Source organism: Vollenhovia emeryi, unplaced genomic scaffold (assembly GCF_000949405.1).
Source record: "Vollenhovia emeryi isolate VEMERY1.0 unplaced genomic scaffold, V.emery_V1.0 DF939172.1, whole genome shotgun sequence".
In the NCBI taxonomy this organism is placed as follows: domain Eukaryota; kingdom Metazoa; phylum Arthropoda; class Insecta; order Hymenoptera; family Formicidae; genus Vollenhovia; species Vollenhovia emeryi.
This window is the reverse complement of record NW_011967194.1, coordinates 1,229,428-1,253,846: the sequence shown is the minus strand read 5'-3', so window position 1 is coordinate 1,253,846 and position 24,419 is coordinate 1,229,428. Positions and strand designations below refer to the sequence as shown.

The 24,419-nt window shown below is 47.2% G+C and overlaps 3 protein-coding genes across 5 annotated transcripts in view; 1 reads left to right on the top strand and 2 right to left on the bottom strand.

Moving 5' to 3' along the window:
• The window catches only part of LOC105563777 (meiotic recombination protein SPO11), a 41,505-nt gene extending 30,246 nt beyond the window's left edge, over positions 1–11,259 (bottom strand). Inside the window, exons 1-2 of the mRNA XM_012015679.1 lie at positions 11,193–11,259; positions 10,064–10,118 (exon numbers count right to left, since the gene is read on the bottom strand). The gene's annotated coding sequence lies outside the window, so the exon portion shown is untranslated. The remainder of the gene's footprint in view (positions 1–10,063; positions 10,119–11,192) is intronic.
• On the top strand, positions 8,305–14,284 carry LOC105563791 (transcription factor glial cells missing). The gene is made up of 5 exons (XM_012015697.1): positions 8,305–8,500; positions 8,568–8,869; positions 9,115–9,384; positions 10,169–10,262; positions 12,846–14,284. Exons 1-5 carry the CDS (start codon positions 8,305–8,307, stop codon positions 14,177–14,179), a joined length of 2,196 nt encoding a protein of 731 aa, XP_011871087.1. The 3' UTR covers positions 14,180–14,284.
• A 4,304-nt stretch (positions 14,285–18,588) lies between these two features.
• LOC105563772 (RB1-inducible coiled-coil protein 1) overlaps positions 18,589–24,419 on the bottom strand; it is a 28,567-nt gene continuing 22,736 nt past the window's right edge. For 2 of the 3 annotated variants that reach the window (XM_012015671.1, XM_012015672.1), the window contains exons 4-10: positions 22,702–23,647; positions 22,404–22,621; positions 22,206–22,326; positions 20,169–20,918; positions 19,768–20,076; positions 18,838–19,674; positions 18,589–18,729 (exon numbers count right to left, since the gene is read on the bottom strand). In XM_012015671.1, the coding sequence (XP_011871061.1) occupies positions 18,610–18,729; positions 18,838–19,674; positions 19,768–20,076; positions 20,169–20,918; positions 22,206–22,326; positions 22,404–22,621; positions 22,702–23,647 (3,301 nt within the window). In that variant the 3' untranslated portion in view covers positions 18,589–18,609. Of the gene's footprint in view, positions 18,730–18,837; positions 19,675–19,767; positions 20,077–20,168; positions 20,919–21,692; positions 22,327–22,403; positions 22,622–22,701; positions 23,648–24,419 lie in introns of all 3 variants that reach the window. The other variant, XM_012015670.1, reaches the window with a different exon arrangement.

Sequence of the window (24,419 nt, the reverse complement as noted above, 5' to 3'; positions counted from 1 at the left end):
TATTTTGTAGGACATTAAAAGGAACGAGGAAAATTCGTTTTGCGTAATAAAGGAAATTTCACGAAGCGACGAGGCGAATTAATGGCTCGTCAGAGAAGGCTCGTGAAAATTCTAATGGGCACGATCTTTTTCCTTCTTTCACAATAATTCGCAATAATTGTCTCGAGAGGCGGGAGTAGGGACAGATGGAGGTAGAGATAGAGAGAGAGAGAGAGAGAGGAGGAGACAGAAAGAGAGAGAGAGAGAGAGAGCACGGTCGCTGGCATCGTGCGATTTCGCGGCGCGTTTATTACGTAGAAACGGCGGAGCGCGACGTCGCGAACGGGGAGATAGTGTCATGCACAGGAACGCACTCGCCGGTACACGCGAGCCGGTACCTGTGTGCAAGTAACCAGAGTACTGTCACGGAGGCGTACAATAGGCCAGTTTCGGGGACAATAGCGGAGGCCGACAATCAAATCAGCTCGCTATCAGCCACCCCATCCCACCAACGTTTATCCTTTGATCCGCTCAGTCGTTCGCTCGCTCACTCACTCGCGCGGGGCAGCAAACACTCCTGATTGCACACCCTCTGTATTTAAACAGCCTCGAACTGTGTCTCTCTCCTCCCGCCGCTGCCTCTCTCCACCCCGGCCGATTCCACGGTTCCTTCCATGTTTAATGGGTCTACAGAGGATGTGGGGGATGAGAGAGAGAGAGAGAGAGAGAAGAGAGAAAGGGACGGGATGGAGCGGGGAGGGACGTCATCCGGTGTAAAACGCTACTTCTAGCGACATTCCAACTTTAAAAAATTAGTCTTATTTAAAACGCTCCGATATATCCAAGACCTTGGAAAGCGTATGGGTAGTGTCGGATTTCTTCTGGATAACGTCACGTCACTAAAAGATAGTTTATATATAAATATGATCATGAAAGATACACAGAAACGCAAAACAATTAATTTTGGTTTTAGGTTTCTGCTTCAAGCAGAACCAAGGATTAATGCTTCACGCAGAATCAAGTATTGAACTTGTATTAGTGTGAAAATAAACTTCGGTTACCAAACGTTCAGTTCAGCTTCGGTTTCTATAACAACAATAAAAATTTCAAACATCAGAAAAGTCGAAGTATCACAAACAGAAATGAAGAAATTTGGTCAAAAACCTTACTGGTCTTTGAAATTTTCATCATTGTCGTGGAAATCGAAGCTGAAACTTTATATTCCACGGAGAATTATATTGATTTAAGAACCCAAAATATTTTTTTCTGGAGCACCTAAACCTAGTTTTAGGCACGCACCTGTTTGCACGTGGTAGGAAGTAACGTCAGAAATGTTGCTGCACGCACGTGCCAAAGTACATCACCAAATCGCACGTGCGAGAGAGGCGCGGAAGTTGATCGTCGAACACGATAAACTGCATGAGAGCATGAAAAAATGAACGTTGCAAGCTAATCGGAAACGCCAGAAGTACTGTGCGAAGCCTCAAAGGGGCCATTTTTCTGCTATCTGGTGTGAGAGAAAAATTTCGAGAGCAACCTGACATGTCTGTATCGTCGCGCAATTTGTAGGAAGCTCGGCAAAACGAACGGCAAAGACCGCGAATCGCGTTGGCGATGTGTACGAAGAGAGTGAACAATGTTAAAACGGTTGTTCTAGCTTTCGAAAAGTTGCAGCGATATATCCACGACAGGCGGTGTCTGTTCTATGTCCTTTTTCTGGGTTGAGATCGCAACTTCACAATTCCGAGGACGCGTTCACCTCGACAGATATGTTTGCGTCGTGGGTTGGAGTTCGATCGAAGCGTAACGGGCCGTTGTCTTGGATGCGGGTACCTGGGGTTGGGGGAGGCAACGGGATAGGGAAGGTAGGAAGTAGGAGGTTCCTGCGAGGGACACCCTCTTGCCAGCTGATTACCAACTCGGGCCGTCGCGCCACACGATTAGTCAATTAACACTCAGTTCTTTCATGATGATTGATACCGTGTAATTTCAAATATTAAGTATTTGCCCGGCAGAATACGAAAATGTTAAAATATTATTTTATATATCGTCAGGTGTTAAATGAATTTTAGTATAATTAACAAATTAAATATCTAACAGATAATTGCGAGCCACAAGCACGCTCGATTTGCGACTGTTTTATTCTTCGTTTCAGTATCCCTTTCACGAGCAATTAATTTTGTTAATAGGAAACTTAAATATATTAAGAAATTTAAGAAATCCTATTAAAAGTTATTAATTTCCTGCAAAATTACTCCACCTAATATTTGAGAATATCATTACCTGCCTTGTTTTACAGGACAGAGATACAAAAGAGATGCGAAAGCGAGCTTCAAACACTACGATCTGTACCATTTTCCGTAGAAATCTCGATGTACCGAAACGAAGTATCGACGAAGCCTTGGACCACGAGAAATCCCGTTGCCACAGGGAGGAACCTTTGGTGATCGATTCCTCCGTGGGTCGAGAGGGGTTGCTATCGTCGATTAGGCACCCTCAAAAGGAAGCAGCCGACGATTGGTTAGCCACTGCCACTCCCATAGGCGGTGCCTGCCGACATATGGTGGCAACCACGGTATAACTCGCGTTCTGCAAGGCACAACGTGCCTGGAGTCCAGCTAGTTTCCATCGTGGCGGAGCTGCCTCAGTTCACGCAGCGACGCCGTGCCGCACGCATCGGCACGCACCTGTTCACTCCGTAGCAAACGTCAAAATCGACAGACGCTTGCGAGAATCTTCACCAGCACATCTCCCTCGAAGACAGCCCCCGGACAAAGATCGAAGCGACCTGAGAAACGTCGTCAAGCAGCAATATGAATCCACGAGCGCCCTTCAATCCGCCAACTGTCAAAGCGGTAGAGTCTAGAGAAACCGGTTACTTTCCATGATATGTCGCGACGGTGATCGAAATGTTCGGAGATTTCAAACGACTATACCGGAGTGAAGTGCAGTCTCCTCGTGTCCCATCGGTGACCCGCAGTGGCGCGTTTCCGCAGTTGTGATAAAACATCGCGAGGACGCAGTGATCGCGAGTCATCTACCGTGGCTAGTCAACGAAGCACCGAGACATCAATTACGAAACACCATCGACTATGGTAGTTCTGTAAGTATTTGCATTTGACCGAATTTTAATCGGACCGATTATTTCTCTCAATCGAATTAAGAGAACGATGCTTCAATTGTTTTGTTGCGCTAACTTTTGCGAGCATCGACCCGGTGCGAGAGAGTCGTTGCAGGATCATTAGAGAGTCGCTAAGTTTTGTGCTGTGTGTCGTACATATAAATAAATTCGCGAGAAAGAATCAACTCCGATTATTCTCGGTCTCTATTATCTACTCTCAATTGTATCTTGAATCCGATACTATGGTCCCTTGGAATTCTATGACTATAATTGAAATTAATGTAACTTTCGTACAGATTGTGAAAAGCTAATTTTGCCGTTTCGCGTCAGCTTTTCTTAACTTTATTTCCTCTCGTTCCAAATTAAACGTAGACTCCACGAGATACGAGATTCAGCAGTTAACTTGATAAATGCAAAAAATTAGTAACTTCTGCGCCTGGCATCGATTTCTCTTCCTTCAGATAGCGAGAGAAATTGAGCTGCTATCTAATCAATGGGCGTTCTGCGGGTCTCCCATTGGTGTGTGGGCGTTATCACGAGGCCTGATTGGACGCTAGGTGTTCTAGAAATCCCTCGGTTACACATGCGCGCCTCATCGAGCCATGCACGACCATTCGTGCGCGCGAGCTGTCGCTACTTCGGTGTTTGTACTTTATCAATAATGCTTTCTATCATTAGTTTTACATTTTTCTCATATTAAATTGCTCGTGCTCTCGAAAGTGGCAATCGAAAAAGCAGATCCTTGTTGCGCAATGCGTGTATTCCAAACGACCAAACAATTTGAAGGCTTTCAATTATCTCACTCTGTATAATAGATTAATCATTTCTGATTTCAATTTCATTGTGTTATAGTAAAAACTTTCTCCAATCTATGTTACCTCAAAATTGCCCAAATTCTTCACGATCTTCTCGCTCGTTTTATTAGTCAAGATAAAAAGACAATCCAGGATTCCAAATCATTGAGGTAGCGGCCATCTAGTCGGTTTGTGAAAACCTGATTAAGAATGTATTGCCGCCTCGCCATTGATCACAGCCCAACACCTCGAAGACAGATTAAATGAATGTCCGCGAGTAAGCCGATCCCCCTTTATCTCGAATCTCGAGAACGCTCTCTCTTTCTCTCTCACTCTCTCTCTCTTTCTCTTTCTATCCGTCGCTCCGAGAAACCCTTTGAACCCGCGGTACCTTTCGCGAGCTCCACCCCCGTCGTGAATCCTTTTATGTCGCGACAGCCGAATGGAAGCTGACAGTTTAGCCGCGGTATTCATTCAACGATATTATATTTTGTCCCAGAATGGGGACAAAGTGACGTTTGGAATTTTGAATCACTTCCAGATGAATGCTCCTTCACGATTTGTTGTATCATCGACGGGATATCAAGTCGAGCGTAAATTAATTACGGAGGTGTAATTGCTTGGTATTAGTTTTAAAAATTTGCGAGCTCTTATTGCGATTCTCATTAAGATTTTCTTCGGTACGATTTTCGAGTCAGCTGTTTGTCAATGTACCGCGGTACTGCATTAATTGCGTTAATTGAATATCCCGCGGTTATAAGGCGACCCACGTGCTTCTCTAAATTTGGCGCCTGAAACTGACTGTCGCATCCCTCTCTCTCTCTCCCCCTCGTTAGGATCTTGGGATCAACGAGTGATCTGCTGGATGTGCTCTTGGAGCGGCGTACGGAATCAGCAAAAAGTCAGATTTACAAAAATCCAGCTCGACCGGTTTTCTTTCGTTCTATCGCGTTTCATTGAACGTGTTTTGCTCAGTTTTTTGCGCCATCTCCCAACTGCTCCATTCTTCTGCTTCGAGATCACACGTGGATACACCGTCTTCGTAAACAGACGGACACCGCAGAGATTGATATCAAATCGGTGTGAGCACAACAACAAGGAATTGGGTATAAACTAACAATTGTTTTCGTCGATTGAACCGATATTTTAAAGACGGTTTCAAAATTTGTAAAATACACTTCCTCGAATTACTTGTTATTCCATACAATAATCCTTTCTTTATTTTGTTATGTCATTCCCGAGATCGATTGACAGATATTTTCACGCGAATATATACCGCGAAACTAAATGACGGCCATCATCAGGCACGTCGATTATTTCACACAACTATGTCGAATGTAAATCGAGTGATCTGACTCGTGTCGATCGTGAGCAAAGATCCCAAAAAAAAAACACCGAGATACCGCGTGGGTGTCGAGTACCGTGTGGGTTTATCGTTTCAGAGCGAAGAAAAATATATGTTGTTAATGTGACGTGATTTTTTAAACTGTTAATACCTCAACTATTAAACACTTTTTCTCGAAAAATGAATTTGCAACGAAAAATTAAAGACAAGAAGAACCGAATGAGGTAGTTGAGAAATATGAATGCAAGACTTTATTTGAACGTGAAGTTATGTAACTTCCTCGAGTGTGGAATATATTTTAATGAATTACTCATCACGGAATCACGTGAATTGGAATGCAATAAAACGCAACGAAAGATTAATTATCTTGCGACAATTAATATAAAACGAGACGCGAAGTTATATATGGGTGCTACAACTATCGGCTCGGTATTTCCGGATGGACGACACACGATCGGTAACTCGAATCAAAAGCGCGGGGAATTAACTTGTTTAGAGGCACGAGATTAACTCGCGAGCTAATCTCGCGGAAAGATCCAGACGTAGCCCAGCTACGAGCGGGAACGGGCACCAAGATACCACGGACAGTAACGAACAAGAATGAGAGGGGGGCAAGGGGACGGAGGAGAAAATGAGAGAGAAATCAGGAGAGAGCCGAGGGAGCAGGGATGAAGCGAGAGAGCGAGAGGGCAAGGAGAGAAATAGGAAGGGACGAGGACGGAGCGAGAAATTTCTTCCTTTTCACGGTGTGCCCTTCGTGATATTTTAGTGGCCTCGTCGCGGCGCGTATCTACCTTAATATCTGAAATTCTGAACGCGCACCCACACCATGCGAGCAAGATGCGAGACGAAGACACATTCTCTCTCTCCTCCGCCGTTTCTTTCCGCGTCTTTCTCTTACAAACGATATTACCAGAATGCGTGTGTTGACGCGCGTATGCGTACGTCTTCGGCTTCGGACAATCTCGGCGCAGCATCGTCCGCCGATGTATCATCTTACTCGGTGCTAAAGGCGATGACTTTATCACCGATCCGGGCAATCATTCACCTAAGCTGACTCTTTTCTCCGTTAAAGCTGTCCTCGTCCCCCTCGTGCCCTCCCAGTTCAATTCTACCCTTGCCATTTCTGCGGAAAGAGAGAGAGAGAGAGAAAAAGAAAGGGAAAGAGAGAAGCGTTGACGTAACGTATAGTAAACGCGTTTCGCGTGTCTTCTGCTTCTCGCTATGCATAACGAACCATCGAAAAAGAATGAGAGAAATTATCGCTCGGCGCGAAGCAACGACAATTTCGCTTCTTCCTCGCGGTACGGCGATAACAACGATATCGCGATCAATTATCGGTTTCATAATTGCCGATTAAAATGTGCCTTAAAATGCGCGGGCCATGTGGCGTGCGATACCTACGCAATTCCCTATTTTCGAAGTAACGAAGAAGAAGATGTCATTCCGCCGGTCGTTTCTGGCGACGCCGCGTGTCGGGACGCGAACGACCGGCACCGGGGATCTAAACGAAATATGTCGGGCAATAAATGCCCCGCGCGGTTCGAATCAAGGGGCGCAGTAAAACAGCGCTTCGCACGACTGGCGGCCGCTGTAATCGCGGCAATTGGAACCGCGGGCTCCTCTCGACAGTGATCATGTCAGCGTGAGAGAGCTTCACGAGGTGGTCCGTGTCGTTGAGGACGCGACCCACGGGCGATGAGGCGCTCTCGAGTAGGTGTTCCAGGATCGTAAACGTCCGGCCACGAGCGCGACTCGATAAAACCGTCGGAAACGATGCGCGCACGCACCTAACGCGTAAGTACCTGCGCGAGAGAGCGCCGTAGGAGGCGCGGAAACCCTCTCGAAAGAAATCGAGCGTGCGACAAGTAAATTCGAGCGAGCCGATGTACAAGTCCGCCCGCGGCTCCGCGACGCCTAAATTAGCGCACTGAGAAAACATTGCCCGATTAATTAAAACCGGATTATAACCGGATGCTCCAATTGCATAAGTGGAGGACCAAAGAGATCGAATCCATCAACGGTTATTCGTTATTGAGATATCAATGAAATTGCTCCGTGGAAATCTTTCCGCGATTTCATACGTCGCGGTGACTGACTTTCCTAAAAGAGAACGACTGAAAATCTCTTCCGTATTTATTATGAAAATCCCTCGATTACTCATTAATCGTGCGTGATATTCTGGTACGCTCGCGCCTCTCTCGCGGAGATCGCGGTTCTAAAAAATCTATTCGAGGCGTGATATACGACCGGGAGGTCACTGCATATACGCGGCTGCAACTCGAGGAGTCCTCGCATACCGTAATGCCGCCACAGATCATAAGCGCGGACTTTAATGTCAACGCGGGAAAGGCAGGAGCTGGTTTGCGAGCTGACGCGCCAAGAGATACACTTATAAGAGGATTTATGCACAAGTGTTTCTCGCGCGGTGTCGCTTGGGCAAGAGAGATTCCGGCAAGAAAATTGGGGGCACAAAGATTAGCTGTTTCATGCTTTATTAATACGCGCGATGGGTGAATTAATCGTGTGCCGGCGCTCTCGCGCGGCCTTTCGCGAGGATTTTCCCCAAATTCCCGTAAGAAGCTGAGATCAAAACCACCGCGCCGTGGATGAACAAACGCGGGGCAATGTGAGACAATTTTCTCGAGCGAGCATATCGATGATTGTTAATAAATTCGTCTACCTTTTACCGTGCGTACCGGTTAAACGTTCAATTACCGGCAAAGATAAACGCACGGCCACGAGTACGATTCACCGCCGACAAATTTCAAGGGTAGCTATCGAGGATCGATCTTTCGCACCCTCGATCCGATCGCAATGGACGCGGGGATTCCGGAAAGACACGCTGAACGTGCTCGGCGTCGCGCCGTACCACCCACGAACTCCCATAAGTATCGCGCAAAGTACGGCCGGGCACGCACCATAAATCGGGATTTTATCCCGCAGCTGCCGGACTCGTGGCACGGCCGCAATTGCGTAACATTAAATTAGAGCCTGAATTCGATTCCGGACAACAATCCGCGATTGCAGGGTCTCGCGAGGTCGAAATTGCGAATCGCGGAGCAATGGCGCTCCGATTAGAACGACTAACGGCGACTACGACGATACGAAGGTTAAAGAAGCTAGGAAATGTCTACTACGAGTTGCTCTCGTTGCAGGAGTCGCGTGGGGTCGCCGACGATGTCAGCGACTGTCGCCGGCAACCAGCAGCAACATCATCCCCACCAGGAGTGGGACATAAACGACTCGAACGTACCGAGGGTAAGTTCCCTTGTCTCGCGCTCGACAGACGAATCCGATGAGTTTTCCGGGAGACGACGGCTCTCAGAAAGTCCCCTCCCGAAGATTCAACGAAATCGCGTCCCCACGCGAGCTCAAGAAGTAGAGATTTTGCTTCAGGTAGTGGAATACGATCCCTGGTGCGAATGGGCGGACGGACACGTGAGGAGAGTCTACGGGCCGGATTGCGAGGAAGCGAGGAGGCACGCCTCCGGCTGGGCGATGAGGAACACCAACAATCACAACGTGAGCATTTTGAAGAAGAGCTGCCTGGGCGTTCTGGTGTGCTCGCAGGAGTGCATACTGCCCGGCGGTGGTAGGGTTCACCTCCGACCGGCGATTTGCGATAAGGTGAGCGAGGCGCATAACGGAACGATAAACATAAATCTCGGTCCGATAATAAATGTAAATTGCGCTCGCGCGATAGTCACACGCGCTCGCCGGCATTCTTGTCGCGACGCAAAATCCCGCCTTGCCTGCGCGACGCGCGTCAACGTCTCGCGGATAATCGACGGTGCGACTTTGCCTTTTATTCGCGCGAGCCAGTTTCGCAATTAAATCCTTGGACGCCGATCATTTCTCAGCCTTGTCCGCAGGCCAGAAAGAAGCAGCAGGGCAAGCCGTGCCCCAATAGACAATGCACCGGCCGCTTAGAGATACTGTCGTGTCGCGGTCACTGCGGTTATCCCGTGACGCACTTTTGGCGGCACACGGAGCACGCGATCTTCTTCCAAGCCAAGGGCCAGCACGATCACCCGCGGCCGGAAGCGAAATCCACGTCGGAGGCGCGAAGGAGCGTGGGTGCCGGCAGAAGGGTCAGAGGGTTGGCGGTGCTTTTGGCGAGAGAGGCCGCCCTGGGCTCCAAGGTAATTCGCAGTTATAATTAACCCGGCGTTTGTGGCTGCCAATCTTTTTATCGGGGCTTCCAAGGATTCAATACCGATTCGATACTTTCTAGCGATATCGGCCGAATAACATGTTTGTATCGTGTGCCTTTCTTTGTTAATTTCCAAGCAACGATTACGAAACATTGATATTATAATTTCCCACTAAATAAATGTCATATAACACATGCTGCCTGTAACGAAGTAACAAATGATACAATTGCGCGACCAATTCTTGGCTACCACCATGCTTGAACATTTGAGGGTGGTCGAAAGGATGTGGCTTTACTCTCGGGGCTGCTGTTTCCTGCGGATCCTCGGCTTCTGGCCGTAGAGGCCGTACTCTGTTCACCATCCAACTACAAAGCTCGGTCTACAATGAGTTGCTAGTCGTTTAGTCAGAAGTCGAAACTATATAACTTCTGACTAACGACTAGCAACTCATTGCAGACTCGGCCCAAAGGATTGAGAAATTACTTATTTGGCAAATTAAGCTTCGCTGCGATGAAACTTATTAACTAATGTGCAAAATCTAGTTATCGAGGGAAATTGTAATATAATGTTGCGCAACTGCTGGAGCTTACAACAATTGCATATCGCGAAATATTTGACGATTAATTATGAAATACGTATAATCGCAAGCGAAGAAGAAACGACTCACCGTAACGAAGTCAAGCAGAATCCTTGTGCGATCGCGTCTTCCTGCAATTAATGCCCTGCAATAAAAATAAAGAGGCACTTATTGAACGAACGTGTATGTTTACAGTTGATGTCGTTGAGGGGAACTAAAAGACCAAGCACGGACACGCTCGAACAACCGTCGCGAACGACGCAGCCACCTCCACTGATCTCTGATAAAGGTTAATATTTTATGATCTATTGTCGAAACGCATATGTACACTAGGAATCGCTGACGCCTTCCCATATGAATTCAAGCACACGTAGAACACATATACATTTTTCATGTATCTATATGGTATGTATAGGTTGAAACAACATATAAAGTAACTCTTACTATTAAATTAACTACTAGTTACCGGGAAAAATGTAACTGAGTTAAGTTACAATTGGAGATGGAGAGAAAGTAACGAAATTAAGTTACACTTACCAAAAATAAGTCACTGTAACTCCGTTACAAGTAACGGGTTACTTCCCAACCCTGGTCAAATGTATAAATGTGTTGACCTGTGCACAAATTCATGTGGGAAGACACCAGATTCCTAGGACGGTATTTATAGACCGGTATTCACAGTCAGATCTTATATTCAAGTCCGTCTTGAGATAATCTTTAGATACTCCGCGGCCAATAAAATGTTCCGTACAACGTTACATAAATTCAAGACGGTCTTGAACCCAAGATATCTGACTATAAATACCGATCCTAGTTGTTAGACGCGCGCGGGTTTGCTCGAACGCACCGACATGCACTTACCCTTCGCTCACGAGACTGCGATCGCGCCCGCGAGATGGCGCCAGCGAACAATTCTGTCCGGGTCTACGGGCGCGTAAAACGAAATTGAGAGCCTAACGCGATTATGTAGCTTGGCCTGAAATTATAAGTCCGTTGCACGTTGCGACGAAACTCGACTTGCAAGATACAGTCTTATTTCTCGATCCTTTATAGCTCGACAACGGTCGGAGATTACATCTGGACATTTTACCGAAAAGATTCGTTGGAACGTCTATTTATCAAGATGGCGTTATGGAACATCAAGTAGCGAGTTCTAGGCCCGAATTGTTTAACCTATATGGGATTGCCATGGGCGAGAGTAGAGAATCGAAATACTCACCGAACGCCGTCGTTTCGTCGATCGGCCCGACAACAGCGGCAGCGCCAGATCGACGTTTCGCGACAAGATCACGGACCGAGCCCGGAATCCCGTAAACCGTTTCACAGACGACAAACGCTACTTCTCGAAACACGTACTTGCGTTACAATTTCGTCGTAACCGAAGCCGACCGACGCGTCGCTCGCGATTCGCGGAAGATTCGACTTTCGCGTCGATGCGCTCTCGATCGCGACACGGCGCCACAGCGCCGGCAACGTCGTCGATTTTCGCGTCGAAGCCGAGGCGCGCCGAGGCCGCGAGTCGAGGGATTATCGCGTCCAGCGCATTCGCCACGGAAGCAGAAACGGATTCGCTACTTCTTGGACACGAACTCGCTTGTTTTCACGCCGGGAGACCACAAATTTGACGCCGTTTATCAACTCGACGCACAAGCGCGCGGCGGAAAGACGCGGGAATATCACTAACATACACGGGTACCAACCGTGACGCCAGAGACGAAACACTGCCTTGTCGGTACCGACTTACGTCTCTACGGCGGCCTGTGATTGGCTAGCGTCTCGCATTCCGAAAACCCGCGCATTTTGAACGGAGATGATGTGCGATAGAATAAGCGCAACGACTTTTATGGGATTGCCATGGGCGAGAGTAGAGAATCGAAATACTCACCGAACGCCGTCGTTTCGTCGATCGGCCCGACAACAGCGGCAGCGCCAGATCGACGTTTCGCGACAAGGCTTGATCACGGACCGAGCCCGGAATCCCGTAAACCGTTTCACAGACGACAAACGCTACTTCTCGAAACACGTACTTGCGTTACAATTTCGTCGTAACCGAAGCCGACCGACGCGTCGCTCGCGATTCGCGGAAGATTCGACTTTCGCGTCGACGCGCTCTCGATCGCGACACGGCGCCACAGCGCCGGCAACGTCGTCGATTTTCGCGTCGAAGCCGAGGCGCGCCGAGGCCGCGAGTCGAGGGATTATCGCGTCCAGCGCACTCGCCACGGAAGCGGGAACGGATTCGCTACTTCTCGGACACGAACTCGCTCGTTTTCACGCCGGGAGACCACAAATTCGACGCCGTTTATCAACTCGACGCACAAGCGCGCGGCGGAAAGACGCGGGAGTATCACTAATATACACGGGTACCAATCGTGATGCCAGCGACGAATCACTGCCTCGTCGGTACCAACTTACGCCCCTACGGCGGCCTGTGATTGGCTAGCGTCTCGCATTGCGAAAGCCCGCGCATTTTGAACGGAGATGGTGTACGATAGGATAAGCGCAACGACTTTTATCACTCGGTTTCCGCGCTGGAACATCTCGATTTGCGACTCTGGCAAATGCTTCGAAGCGTTTCTCTTCTCCTTCTATCTTCCCAAGGAGAAATGAAAAGTCAAGATGATATCATATCGACCAAAATCCCAGACAGCACACGATATCCTGTGGATGTCCTGGGAACATTCTTAGGACATAAGGACGTCCCCAGAGGATGTCTTTAAAACGTCTTCAGGAGATCTGTGCTGTCTGGGATAGGACATAAATTTGGTGAATGACATCAAATTGACGTCGTCTTGAATTTCATTTCTCCTCGGGTTCGTTGAGAGAAAGGAAGCAGCAATAATAATTTGGAGTAACAATGAAATTGTTGCAGGATACTCATGCTCGTGCCCGCCCTTCGAGTGCATGTGCTCGCTGCAGACGAACGTGCCGTCGTATCCGCAGTCTCATCATCATCAAACAACAATATATCCTCAACAGATGCCCTCCGCGGACGGGCCTTACTGGCTGCAGGACGTTCCGTCGCAGGAGAATCCCGTTAGTTACTGTTTGCCGAACCAGGTTCCTCAGGAGGCGTCCTACGGCGACTTTCCGCCCTTCACGGGCGATCTCTTCCAGCCGGAGGAGATCTTTCAGCTGGACCAACCGCTGAGGCCGGATTTCTCCGCGAATCCCCAGGACGTGGCTCGCTCGCCGCCGACTTTGCTCGATCTCGGCAGCGGCACCATTAAATACGAGATGAAGCAGCAAAGTCAGGATCAGGCCTACTGGAACCAGTTTCTCAGCGAAGACTCCAGTAGCAGTCACCTGAGCCTGCCTCAGGACGACAGGCTCCACTTCGCCAACTTCGAGCCCGAGAAGGTCTCCAACGGCTTCCCCTCCAGACGGACGATCCACCATTACATCCAAGAGAAGACTCAGAATCAGAGCGCAAATGACGTTCTGAGCTACCAAAATTATCCTCGATCGCAGAGTCAAAAGGGTTTTATCGAGGGAAACGCGAAGGACGAACACGAGCAGTCTTACTGGCCGCAGGATCAACAAGACAACAGGTTGCATCTGGACAGCTTTGAGGTCAAGGAGGAGGACCTCCTGTCTTCGCGTAGAGAAGTCGAGTGCTACAGGAACAGTTGTCAAACATCGATGGTGAGCAGAGCGGAGTACGGCCTCTACCAGAGGCCGAAGAGCGAGGATCTGCAGGAGACGGCGCGACGAAACTGCAGCCCCGAGAGCAAGTCGTATCCTTTCGACGGCTACCACCAAATGTTCGAGCACGGTGACGCCAAGAGCCAGCCGCACAACCGCGCCATCCATCAAAGTTCAACCCAGACGAACCTGGACGAGAGACTTCAGGGTTGCTACGGCAGCCAGGAGACGCCGGAAACTGCGGAGAGGCTGTTCCACAACCCCGGCGTGGCGGAAACGTCGGTCCAGTCGCGAAACAGCCCCGAATCCTTCTTCTACCCCAGCAACGAACGTTGCCACTACACCTGCGAGGTCCTCGAGCGGGTGCCGCAGATGGTGAGCGCCGGGCCGGTTCATGGAACCGTCAACAATTACGGCGATCCGGCTGCCGCCGACCTGGATCTGCCGCCCTTTGTAGATTACACGCTAGTCGGGATGCTGTGCAGCTCCGCGGACGACGAGACGTCGAGTCTGCTGCCGGGGTGTCCTCAGGACTCGCACAACTACATTCCTCATCATTAGAGAACGTTCTCGCCGCTCTACTCTACTCATTTGTATCATATAAATAAATATAAGATAGCGTTGCACTTTCTCTCCGAACGGACAGACCCGTTTAATTTATTCAGCTGATCCAAAAGGTTGGCCGGCTTTCCATCGAGCTTCGGATATTGCGGCTTCGCAGTGAATTAGAAAATCGAAGCCTTTTGTAGAAGAAAGGAGCGTTCCAAAAGCACTTTGCAGCAGGTTGATATGTCCAAAAGTACTTTGCGAGTTTTCTTCGGCCAGGTTTCAAGAGGGCGAAAGGGATCAAGAAGCAGAGCCGATGTAGCTTGGAAAAAGGTCACAAGATTTATTTGCAACTGATTTATTCGTAACAGATACTCTCACGATCACAATTGTTATGTATGTTATGCAATATTACTATTATTATTATTATATTATGCCTATGCGTTACACTTTCTCGATTACACATGCGCGATATCTTCCTTACTTTATCTCTTATGAGAGAGTTCGCGTGCGGCGAACGTAACAGGACACACGAACGGAACGGATGCGAGACACGTCCGCGCGATCTCAGGCTGGCCAGGACGAGAGTCCTAAAACGATGCAGCGTCAGGAGGGAAAGATGCTACCGAGGAGAAAGAGAGACGGAGAGGAGGACGCCCCGATGGAATTACAACGATTCCCTTCGGCGTTGAGAGCGGATGTGTGCGACGGAGAGACTGGAGGATTTGCTCTCGCGTCTGAAACCGCGATAAACCGATCATATAAATTGCACCATGCGCACGGTTGCGATTGCTATCCTTAAGCTCGATCAAAATGATTCTGCGCCGCCGTTTGCTTCTCTCGACATTTTTCTTCCTTTTATAAAAGACACCTACTCTCACTTGACGCAATGTACGCACCACTCGTAGTGTTCTTGGCCAATTTCATCTGATTTAATAGAAGAAATCATCCTCAATATTGATTCGTCCGTACAATTTACTATCGAGTCAACCGCACATTACGCTAATTTAATCGTACATTATCATCTAATTTAATTTACAAATTTAGTTATTAAAAAATTTTACAAATCGATGCTTTTCTACGGCTACGTCTTTAGGCATACAAAAAAAAGCAAAATCTCGCTACGTTATAATTACTATAATATTAAACGCCTTTTATCGCAAATTTATTTCTTCCGAAAATTCGACCTCGATAATGCTTCTTTTCGTCGGAAAATTTTCTCATCGTTCCTTTTCTGCTCTCCTTTTCGAATGAATAAATGTCCAAGTCGAGCGAGATCACCTGTGACCGTTGATCAAATTGAACAATTTATGATAAGTAATATACAATATACAAATGCTTTGATACTTAGACATTTTGTTCGTAATTTTATCAAATCAAGGACTGTAACTGTCAAAATCACTTAACAATTGAGCGAAGCAAAGACGCAGTTACGCACAGATCTTCCTCGTGAAACTTTCTTCGTGAAAAATACTTGGAGCAACAACGTAGTTCGTTAGAGTATCTTCTAAGGACGAAAACTTGGAGTTAGATTATCAGGAGCTTGCGCCTTGTCCTGTGCCACATGGTGCGAAAAATTATTTCAAAGATGCACGTAGCTTCGAGATGTTCAGCGGAAACATAAGCAGCAACGTCGAAAGACCGCTTTTCGACTTCGCAGTTTAACATTTCGTCGCCAATCCTCGACCTGCATGTTAAGTATAAATCAATATCGGACACATCTATCTACACATATTTACAACAATAGAACGCTTCTCCTTCAGAGATGGTGAGTATCCTTTTGAAGAATTCCATTTCCCGATCATTTCTAAAGTATCCGAATCAGTCTGAAGGTCGTACAATCTTAAATGACAATAATGACTTAGAATTTTTTTGGAGATTTGTGCAGACGCACTTTGCTCTGCTCTTCTCTTGTTGCAAGGATCGATGAAACGCTATCTACTTTCAAACGTACACGATGAAATCAGAATCACTCGTGTATTTTCAATAGCCACGTCGTTGATGTTTGCAAATTTACATAAATATATCTAAAAAAAAAAGAGAGCGATCGTTCAAGTGTGAAAGTGAGCTTATCGAAAAATATTCAGTTCGAAGCAGTGTGATGTATTTAGTCTCGCGTGAGTTTCGGTGCATCGAGCTTCCCTGGCGCTATCGAACCTACGAAAAAGTTTGGTCTAGTAGGAACCGTAGGTGCAAGTGAATATCGAAATCGCACACGGAGATCGAATCTACGATCCGAATTGAATATAACATTTCATCGTCGTGACGGCAATAAAACGCATTACTATCGTCGCTTCTTGGCGCAGCAGTCGCGTTAGTTCGATGTATGCGAGTGTCCTTCTTCTCCGTATACGATTTCGTGTGACGAACGATGACGATGACGAAGGACGAGGAACGGCATTTGTGGAGGGAGAAGGAAAGCTTAATGTCTCCGTCCGTCCTCGGGGGGGGGGGGGGGGCCTCCGTGTTCAAGGGTCTTCGTCGTCTCACGCACGTGTGTGCGGTGTACACGTGCGTTTCGAATCGAGAAGACAGGAGAGGAATTACAGACTACTACTTCTTCGCGGTACGCCAAAGGCGAACGTGTCGTTTCCTCGAGAGGTGCTCGAGGTAGCTTAATATCCTACCGAACGGTTTATCTTACGTATCAGCATATTTTGCAAACCGCCATTTGTCGGCACTCCGTGTTTGCACCAATTCGCGAGACAGTTTCGCGTACGAACGACGATCGTCGTCCTATCGAAGATCGAGGGCTTGTCTTGCAATTATTATTTTTTTTCTTCTTGTATAAAAGGAATCAAGATCCCAGTCACACTTGTGTCTGTACCCTCGACCGAGCAAAGAAACGGATCGTCGCTCGACACCGCGAGGAATTAAGTTTAATTAAGTAGAAGTGACTAAGTAGAAGTGAGAACGTGAAGCTAACAATCACAGCTATTGTACTGTACTACGAGCGTTTACGCGTCGCGAGAAACGATAGTAGCATTGTTTAATGATACACGATAACGCAACTAAAGGAGTTTACGAGTAATCCTCCGCGAGCGACTCTTTTTCTTTTTGTTTGTGGCGCCGAGCGCGCTCGCGTGGATACCAGTCAAATAATAGAAAAGGATATATACATATACATGTACGTGTACATTTATAAAATTTTTCTACGCGGAGTATACACGCCTCTCTCTCGGAGTCGATTCTCCGGTGGGCATTGCTTAAACTAACGCTTGAAAGTTGTATGTAGACGAAGTAAGTAGACTGTACTATAGTCTTTGTCCCATTCATTCCATTCGAATGAAACGTCGACTTTTACGTTTTACCTATCTCTCGAACTCGATACTACAAAAGATTGCGAAGAGTGTCAAGAGAGGACGAAAATGAAAGTAGATGTCTGCGGAAAGTATGCGGAGAAGTGAAAGGACGATTTGCGACAAAAAGTACGCAATACGTCGAAAATATGTCGATGTCGCGTGTAGCACGATCTCTTCGTATAAATAACCCGACGTATTAGGTATATTTACGAAATTGCACAACACATTCACGAGACAATTTTCACTTTACAAAATCTTAGCCCCAAAGTCTTTAGGACCTACGAGATTTTTGTACGCAGATATTGCACGCCTCGTACAATTGTGTGTGTGTGTGTGTGTGTATGTGTGTGTGCGTGTGTGTGCATGTGTAGCATGATATAATTATATACATATATATCATTATTAATATAATATATAAATATATATGGATATAACCAGATAGGATTATATATATATATTTATAATTATACATATATACGATATATAAATCGCACGTTCCCATAATATATCGGTTTTGCAAAACTTATAGCTACATCTTGTCTCACACAATGCAAACATAATTATCGGAATGCGGAGAGAGGAAGCTGAACGTTGTCTGTGGTGGGACACGCTTTCGTCTTCCCGCATTGTACATCTAATGTTGAAGTTTAACAATCCCTCTCTCACACACTGGTCAGCCTATCGAATTATTGAAAGAGAGAATCATCGACGACACTCACATCCCTTTGTTTGTTTTTGTTTCGTTTATGAAAAAAAGAAAGTCGAAGAATACAAATATCGTTACGCTTCACAGCTAACCACAGCATTCGGCAAATATGTTTCACTCGTTTAAAAATTACTTATATCACAATAAAACGCCGGCGCATCCTTCCGTCTCATTTCATGTTACCCAACTTGCGCATACCTCTTTCCATGGTTTATCCTCTCCCTCCAGCGTTCATCGATATCAAGGATGCGTCTAGAGGCTCTGGCAGGTTTTGGCCTAGATCCGAGGTTTCCGGATGGTTGCGGAGACGTAAGTTCGGGATTTGCGTTCCGGGTCGCTGGTCCCCTAACGAACGCGGCCTGTCGACGCAAACCCTCGATCACAGCGCTTGTACTAGGCAAGAATCAAGGGATTCTCGACACAGTCTGAACGTAAAATTACGGTAGTTGACTCTTCGACATAGAACCTGTCTCGTCTGTCAGGACGCGTGCATCTCGTGGCTTAGCGCGCACTCTGTAGAATTTCGTGCCACGCGGGACGTGGTACCGATTTTCATGCTGGAACGAGAACAATGAAATTTCACTTTTTGCCGTAACGAGCGATGTACTATTTAATATTATAATGCAGCTCTACATTCTGTAGCAATTAATCAATAAGAGCCTTACCTTTCTCGCGTGACAGTACTCCTTATCGATCACTTCAGCGAGAACGCACCTCCGCGAACCGCTCGGATTCATTATCTCCAGTGCGTCGACGTAGTCCGAATGAAGAAAATAAAAAGTTGAAGATTCCTGGTACACCGCGTAGTTGCCGTGTACAGCATCCCAGACTACTAGTACCACGTCACCTGGATTGCAGCTAGTGACAGTGACAATTCCCTGTTGCACCATCTTTGCCACTTTTTCCGCGACTTTCTTATGTATGTACGAGGGAAGGGAAGGGTGGAAGCATATCGATTTGGAAGATGATCGCCGACTCGGCTCTGGACTCGTGGCCGCGTCCCGACTTGAATTGGAGTCCGAAACTACCGCGACCGACGCATTCATGTCCTTGTCGCGGCTCTCCGACGGCATCGACTCGATACTAAATGTCTTCTTCGTTCGCTCCTTCAGCAACTCGAACTCCAAACGGATTTTATCCGTCATTAATGCCTCCATTTTTGCTTCGGCCGCCACTTTACTCGCACGTATCGAATTTAGCTCGCAGGACAGCCTCTTGTTATCACTCTCGAGAGCTTCAAGTCGCCTCGATAGCCGAGCCAGATCATCGTCATCAGCCTCCAATCGTACTTTCTTCGATTCGACCTCGTACTTTTCAGATTCCTTAAACACATCTTCCAGATCAATTTGACCGGCGTCCAACCGATCGTAGCTTAAGTCCTTGCATACTCCAGATTCTAGAGGATACACGATATCTTCGTTTTGTTCCAGGACCGTTCGCATTGCCTTCTCCGCGGTTTCTTTGCTCTCCAACCACGCCTTGTCCGCTTCAAGATTTTTCATCTATGTGCAAGAAAAGAGAGAAAATATACAGAACGATTAAAAAAAATCGTTAAATCATCACTGTCGCATTGAATAGAAATGTATATACGATACCTTCTCCATCAAGGTTTGCTGTATCTCCGATTTCAATTCGAATTCTCCAACTAGTTGATCTATCATGGTCTTATAATGCTTGCCTTGTTCAATCAGCGCAGCTGTTCTCACTCTATACATTTCAATTTCTCTATTTTTCTCCTCGACTACTTCCTTGGCCAATGTTAATTCACTATCCAATTTTGTCATGCAATCGGTCCTCTCCTTTTCGATAGCGGTACGAACTGCCAAGGCATTCTCAACTTTCATATCTTCCCTCGCTTGCGCTAGAATCGCTTCATGATTCACGAGCTCGATAACGTCTGCCCGCTGAAAGAAAAGAAATATTTTTAAATATTTGTACATTTTTCCTCATTTCAATACCAATAACAGCGAAATAAGCAAATTGGCGAGTTACTTACTTCGATCTTTTCTAAACTAGAATCGCTGGGACTCCTTTCCATAGTAGAAGCGGTCATAAGTTTGAAGCGGCTCCGAATGGTTTCCAATTCCGTCTTATATTCCATCTGCAACTTATCGGTCGCCTCTTTCACCATTCTTTCCTGATCGGTGCGCGCGGTGGCCAAATTCTCCTCCAGTTCTTGAATTCGCTTCTGGCATTGCGTCAGTGAATTCGTTAAAGAAGTGATCTCGAGGAATCTCTCGTCGTTGGTCTTTTTCACAGCCTCTTCCTTGTCTATACGCGCTTGCTCTAGTATCCTCGAATAGTCCTCGAGTTGCTGATGTAGACGAGTCTGCAAGTTCCTCCTCTCCATCTGTTCGTCCTCCAACTTTTGACGCATTGTAGCTACCAGTCGCTCGTGTTCCGCCAATTCGGTCTCCTTTTCCAGGAGATTACGCTTAAGCGTGCAGATCTCTTCCTCACGACTCTGCATCAGCTTCTTAACATCCGTTATCTCGTACTCGTGCTCGATCGTCAGTTCCTGCTCGCGTTCTTGAAGACGTCGATCGTACTCTCGCGAGTGCAAAGACAATGCTACTCGAACGCGTTCCGTCATCTCGACGATGCCGCTCTTGTCCTCGTTAGACCGATCTCGCAGAATCGCCAATTCATTCCGAACGGAACTAAGCTCCTCGCATACGACCGCTTTCATGGTCTTCAGGATGGACCGCAGCCTTTCCACTTCCTCACGCGTGTTACCGAGATTCTCCTGAAATAACGAGCACCAGACATATTCCGATGAGTATCCCAAAATCACATTTTGTACAACGTATTGTCCTTGACCACCCTGTGATCAAGGAGAATTCGTCAAACACTCTCGCCATTAATTTTGAATCACGTATCGCGCGGTGTACACAAAACTGCAATTATTTCAATTTAGAACGAATATCTTTGTAAAAGCAATCGTGTGGACGAGTTCAATGGGTTCTGAAGGGATTGCTCGAGGGATTGGGAAACGAGTGCGACGCCAGCTATCCTGTAAAAAACCAAGATGCACGCATATTTATACTCGCACGCGCACGTGTTGGTACGTGCTCAATGCACGCGCGCCTATTATTGGGTACTTGTGCAAGCGGTACAAAACTCAGGGAGCGCAACAGATGCGGTTCGATTAGTCTGATCGGTTACGGAACATAAATCGAGCAATACATACCCACGTCTCACGAGATCTAATTTGCATATAGTCAATACTAATAGCTCACTAACGAATATAAAGATACATAACGAAAGTACCTAGAAATCATAAAGAAGAAAAACGAATTAACTACCAGGTATGTTTGACAAAGTACCGAGCAGTACTTTCGACATCTTGGGGGCGTGATAGGAAAGAATGAAAAAAAGGTGAGAAGAAGAGAAAGAGTTGTATAATATTTGAAAATATTTCGAGAGAACGATGAGTAATGACAAAAGCGGTACTTTACGGAACGTTTTACGGCTACAACTACAATAGTTGTCTGTTAGCGAGCTGTAAGTCGTCCAGTACCTGAAGGAGGGACACGATAGCCTGATGCTGACCGTCGGCGGGATGCTCGCTGAGGCTGCTCGGCAGAGATTCGTCCATGTAAAACTCGGTACCCATGAAGTCGGTAGCACCCACGCCGACGGAGGGACTGCTGCTACCGCCGCTACCGGATAGCGGATGCTGATGTTGCTGATGCTGGCCGTCGCACATGACGGAGGACCGTGGCAAGGAGGGGGGATTCGGACTCAGGGAATGTTGCTCCTCGAGCGGTAGGGCGTCGCGATAGTTGGAGAGGCCGCTCACGCCACTGCGAAGCAAGCAGCTGGAGGAATCGGCGGCGCCGTTCTCCACGCACTCGGTCAGCGGACTTAGCTGTGCCGGGCGCTCGCTCGTGGCGGACAGGCTGGGAAATTGGAAAGAGCCGGGTTCGCTTGACGTGGACGAACGCGTCGTTAGGTCCGCGACTTTCGAGTTTAGCGGGGAGACGTTAGTCGAGGTCGAGGAAGCGGGGGACACGCTTCGAGAGGCACCAACCTCCAATTGCTTCTGCCGTTTTTGTTTCGCCCCGTCGAATACGCCGGGTTTGATCACGTCCACGCCGGCTTGACCGATCTTCTCGAATTCCTCCGTGTCAGTTTCGGATTCGAAATCGCCCCTGAAAATCGTCGCGGCACATGTAACGTTTGCAGCTTGCATAATTCATTTTAACAAGTGCCATCGTCAGCAACTCACCTGTCGGACAACAACGGCGCTCTAGTACGCTCTTGTTCCTTTGCGGGAATATCGGTGCTCACCGATGTGGTGTCCTTCTCCTTGGTGCCATCGGTGCTGCCTTCGGTAAAGCTCTTGGATAAGAAGAATTGCGTAATGCTACTTAAATCCGGCGTGGAAATCGTAAGCGCCAAATCCGGAAGCTGCGACCTCAATGATTCCATGTCGTCCGCGGTTAACTATAATGAAATATTAAGAATCAAGTACTTGCGAATGTATATTTATGTTATACTGACGAAGCCTCCCGTGAATCTCTTACCTTAGGTAGCCCGTTGTCAAAAACGGAAGGCGCCTGCGTCGCGAAGGGCGGTGGCGTGTCCTCCAAACCTGGGAAGAGGGTGTTCAAGAAGTGGCCGTCGAATTTGCTCTGAAACTCTCGCCTACGCGCCAACTCTTCGCTGTGAACAGTCAACAGTTGACAAGCCAGGTTGCTCGCCCATACGAGGAAAGCCTGCGAGAAGGTGCGCCTCCTAACCACCTCGACCACCGCGCTTATGTACATCTGCGGAGCCAAGTGGATCTGTTGGAGCACCTCCAGATGCCGTCGCAGCCGCTTCAGGCTCTCGTGATATATGATTAGTTTATTGCCCACTTCCACCATCTTGTTCTCCACGTACATAATCCACTTGAGGCGATGATAGATATTCACCGACAGCTCCTCCTTCGCCTTGGTGCATCTGCGGCGGATGTCGCGCAGCTGGTTGTGATTTTGCAACATGACGAGCAATTGCCGCCGGTGAGAATTGCAAAGATCTGGCAAGACGCTCGCATCGCCCAAATTGCTCGCGCGATTCTGATTCTGCAGGAAACCCTGAGCAAGCTCACCCTGCTCTTGAACGAGCCTCTTGGTCTGCGCCATCAGCTGTTCCAGGGCAAACAGCCTCTCACCTAGGCCCTTGATCTCCTTCATATCCTGCTTGTTAGCATTATCGATGGCCGCGTTCACTTCCGCCTTCAAGGCCTGCATCAATCGTTCATCGAACTGCTCCAGGCCACGCGAGCATTGATCAGCCACTTGCTCCAGACTGCTCTGATTGTCTTTCGCGGAGATCCATCGTAGCAGACTCAGCACTTCTCCACTGTCCTCAGACGCGCTTTCGGAGGTTTGACTCGGTTGATCATCCGGACTCAACAAACCTTCGGCTTGAGCTCTCAAGGCCGGCAAAATTGGAATTTTTGCAAGGGTACCGAGATCGGTGCTAAAGCTGTAACAAAATTTGCAAGCGTGAAAATCACCAATTTAAACGTTATCCTACTTTCAATTGTCAATTACTAGAAATCAGAGTACTGTCAGTTATTACTCAGTATTTTCGCTTATAGATATTTGGCGAGCATTGCGATAAACTTTGACGCGCGTATCTTCGAATGAAATTAGTACTACCGTCATTTAATTACTCGTTAGCGGCATAACCAATGGTAATTGAAGCGGCGACGATTAAATATGGTAATCAAAGCTACGATAATTAAAACGTGGATTCAATGGTAATTACATCCCATTGTAATTAAAGTAATTATGAGAGTAGTATTACGTTGTACGTTTATGGTAACTGCTACTGCTACACTGGCAAGTAATTCATTGCGAAAAATTTCTTTAATATTCCATAACGCATTCTAAGCTCGCTAATCCGTGCTCTTGCGCTTCTCGATCAGCATTGCAAAATTTACAAAAGGGAACCGGTCCCTGCCGCATTAATCGCGCTGCCGTGTCGTACGAAGCGATCCTGCCAATTTAATTGCCGCACTCATAAATTAGTGACTAACTTACGCATTTAACGCGCAAGTAAAAGCGCCATTCTATAATTCTCTGAAACTGTCGTGTCTATCTTGGTTTTTATTATAGGCTGCAAACTTCTTACAAAAAAAACCAGTCTCGATAAATTTGCTGACATTAAAAGAATATGAAGAAGTCAATGCTTCGATACGAAAGTTCCGATAAAAAAAAAAGGAATTTAACATTTCAATGAAGTAGGACTGATA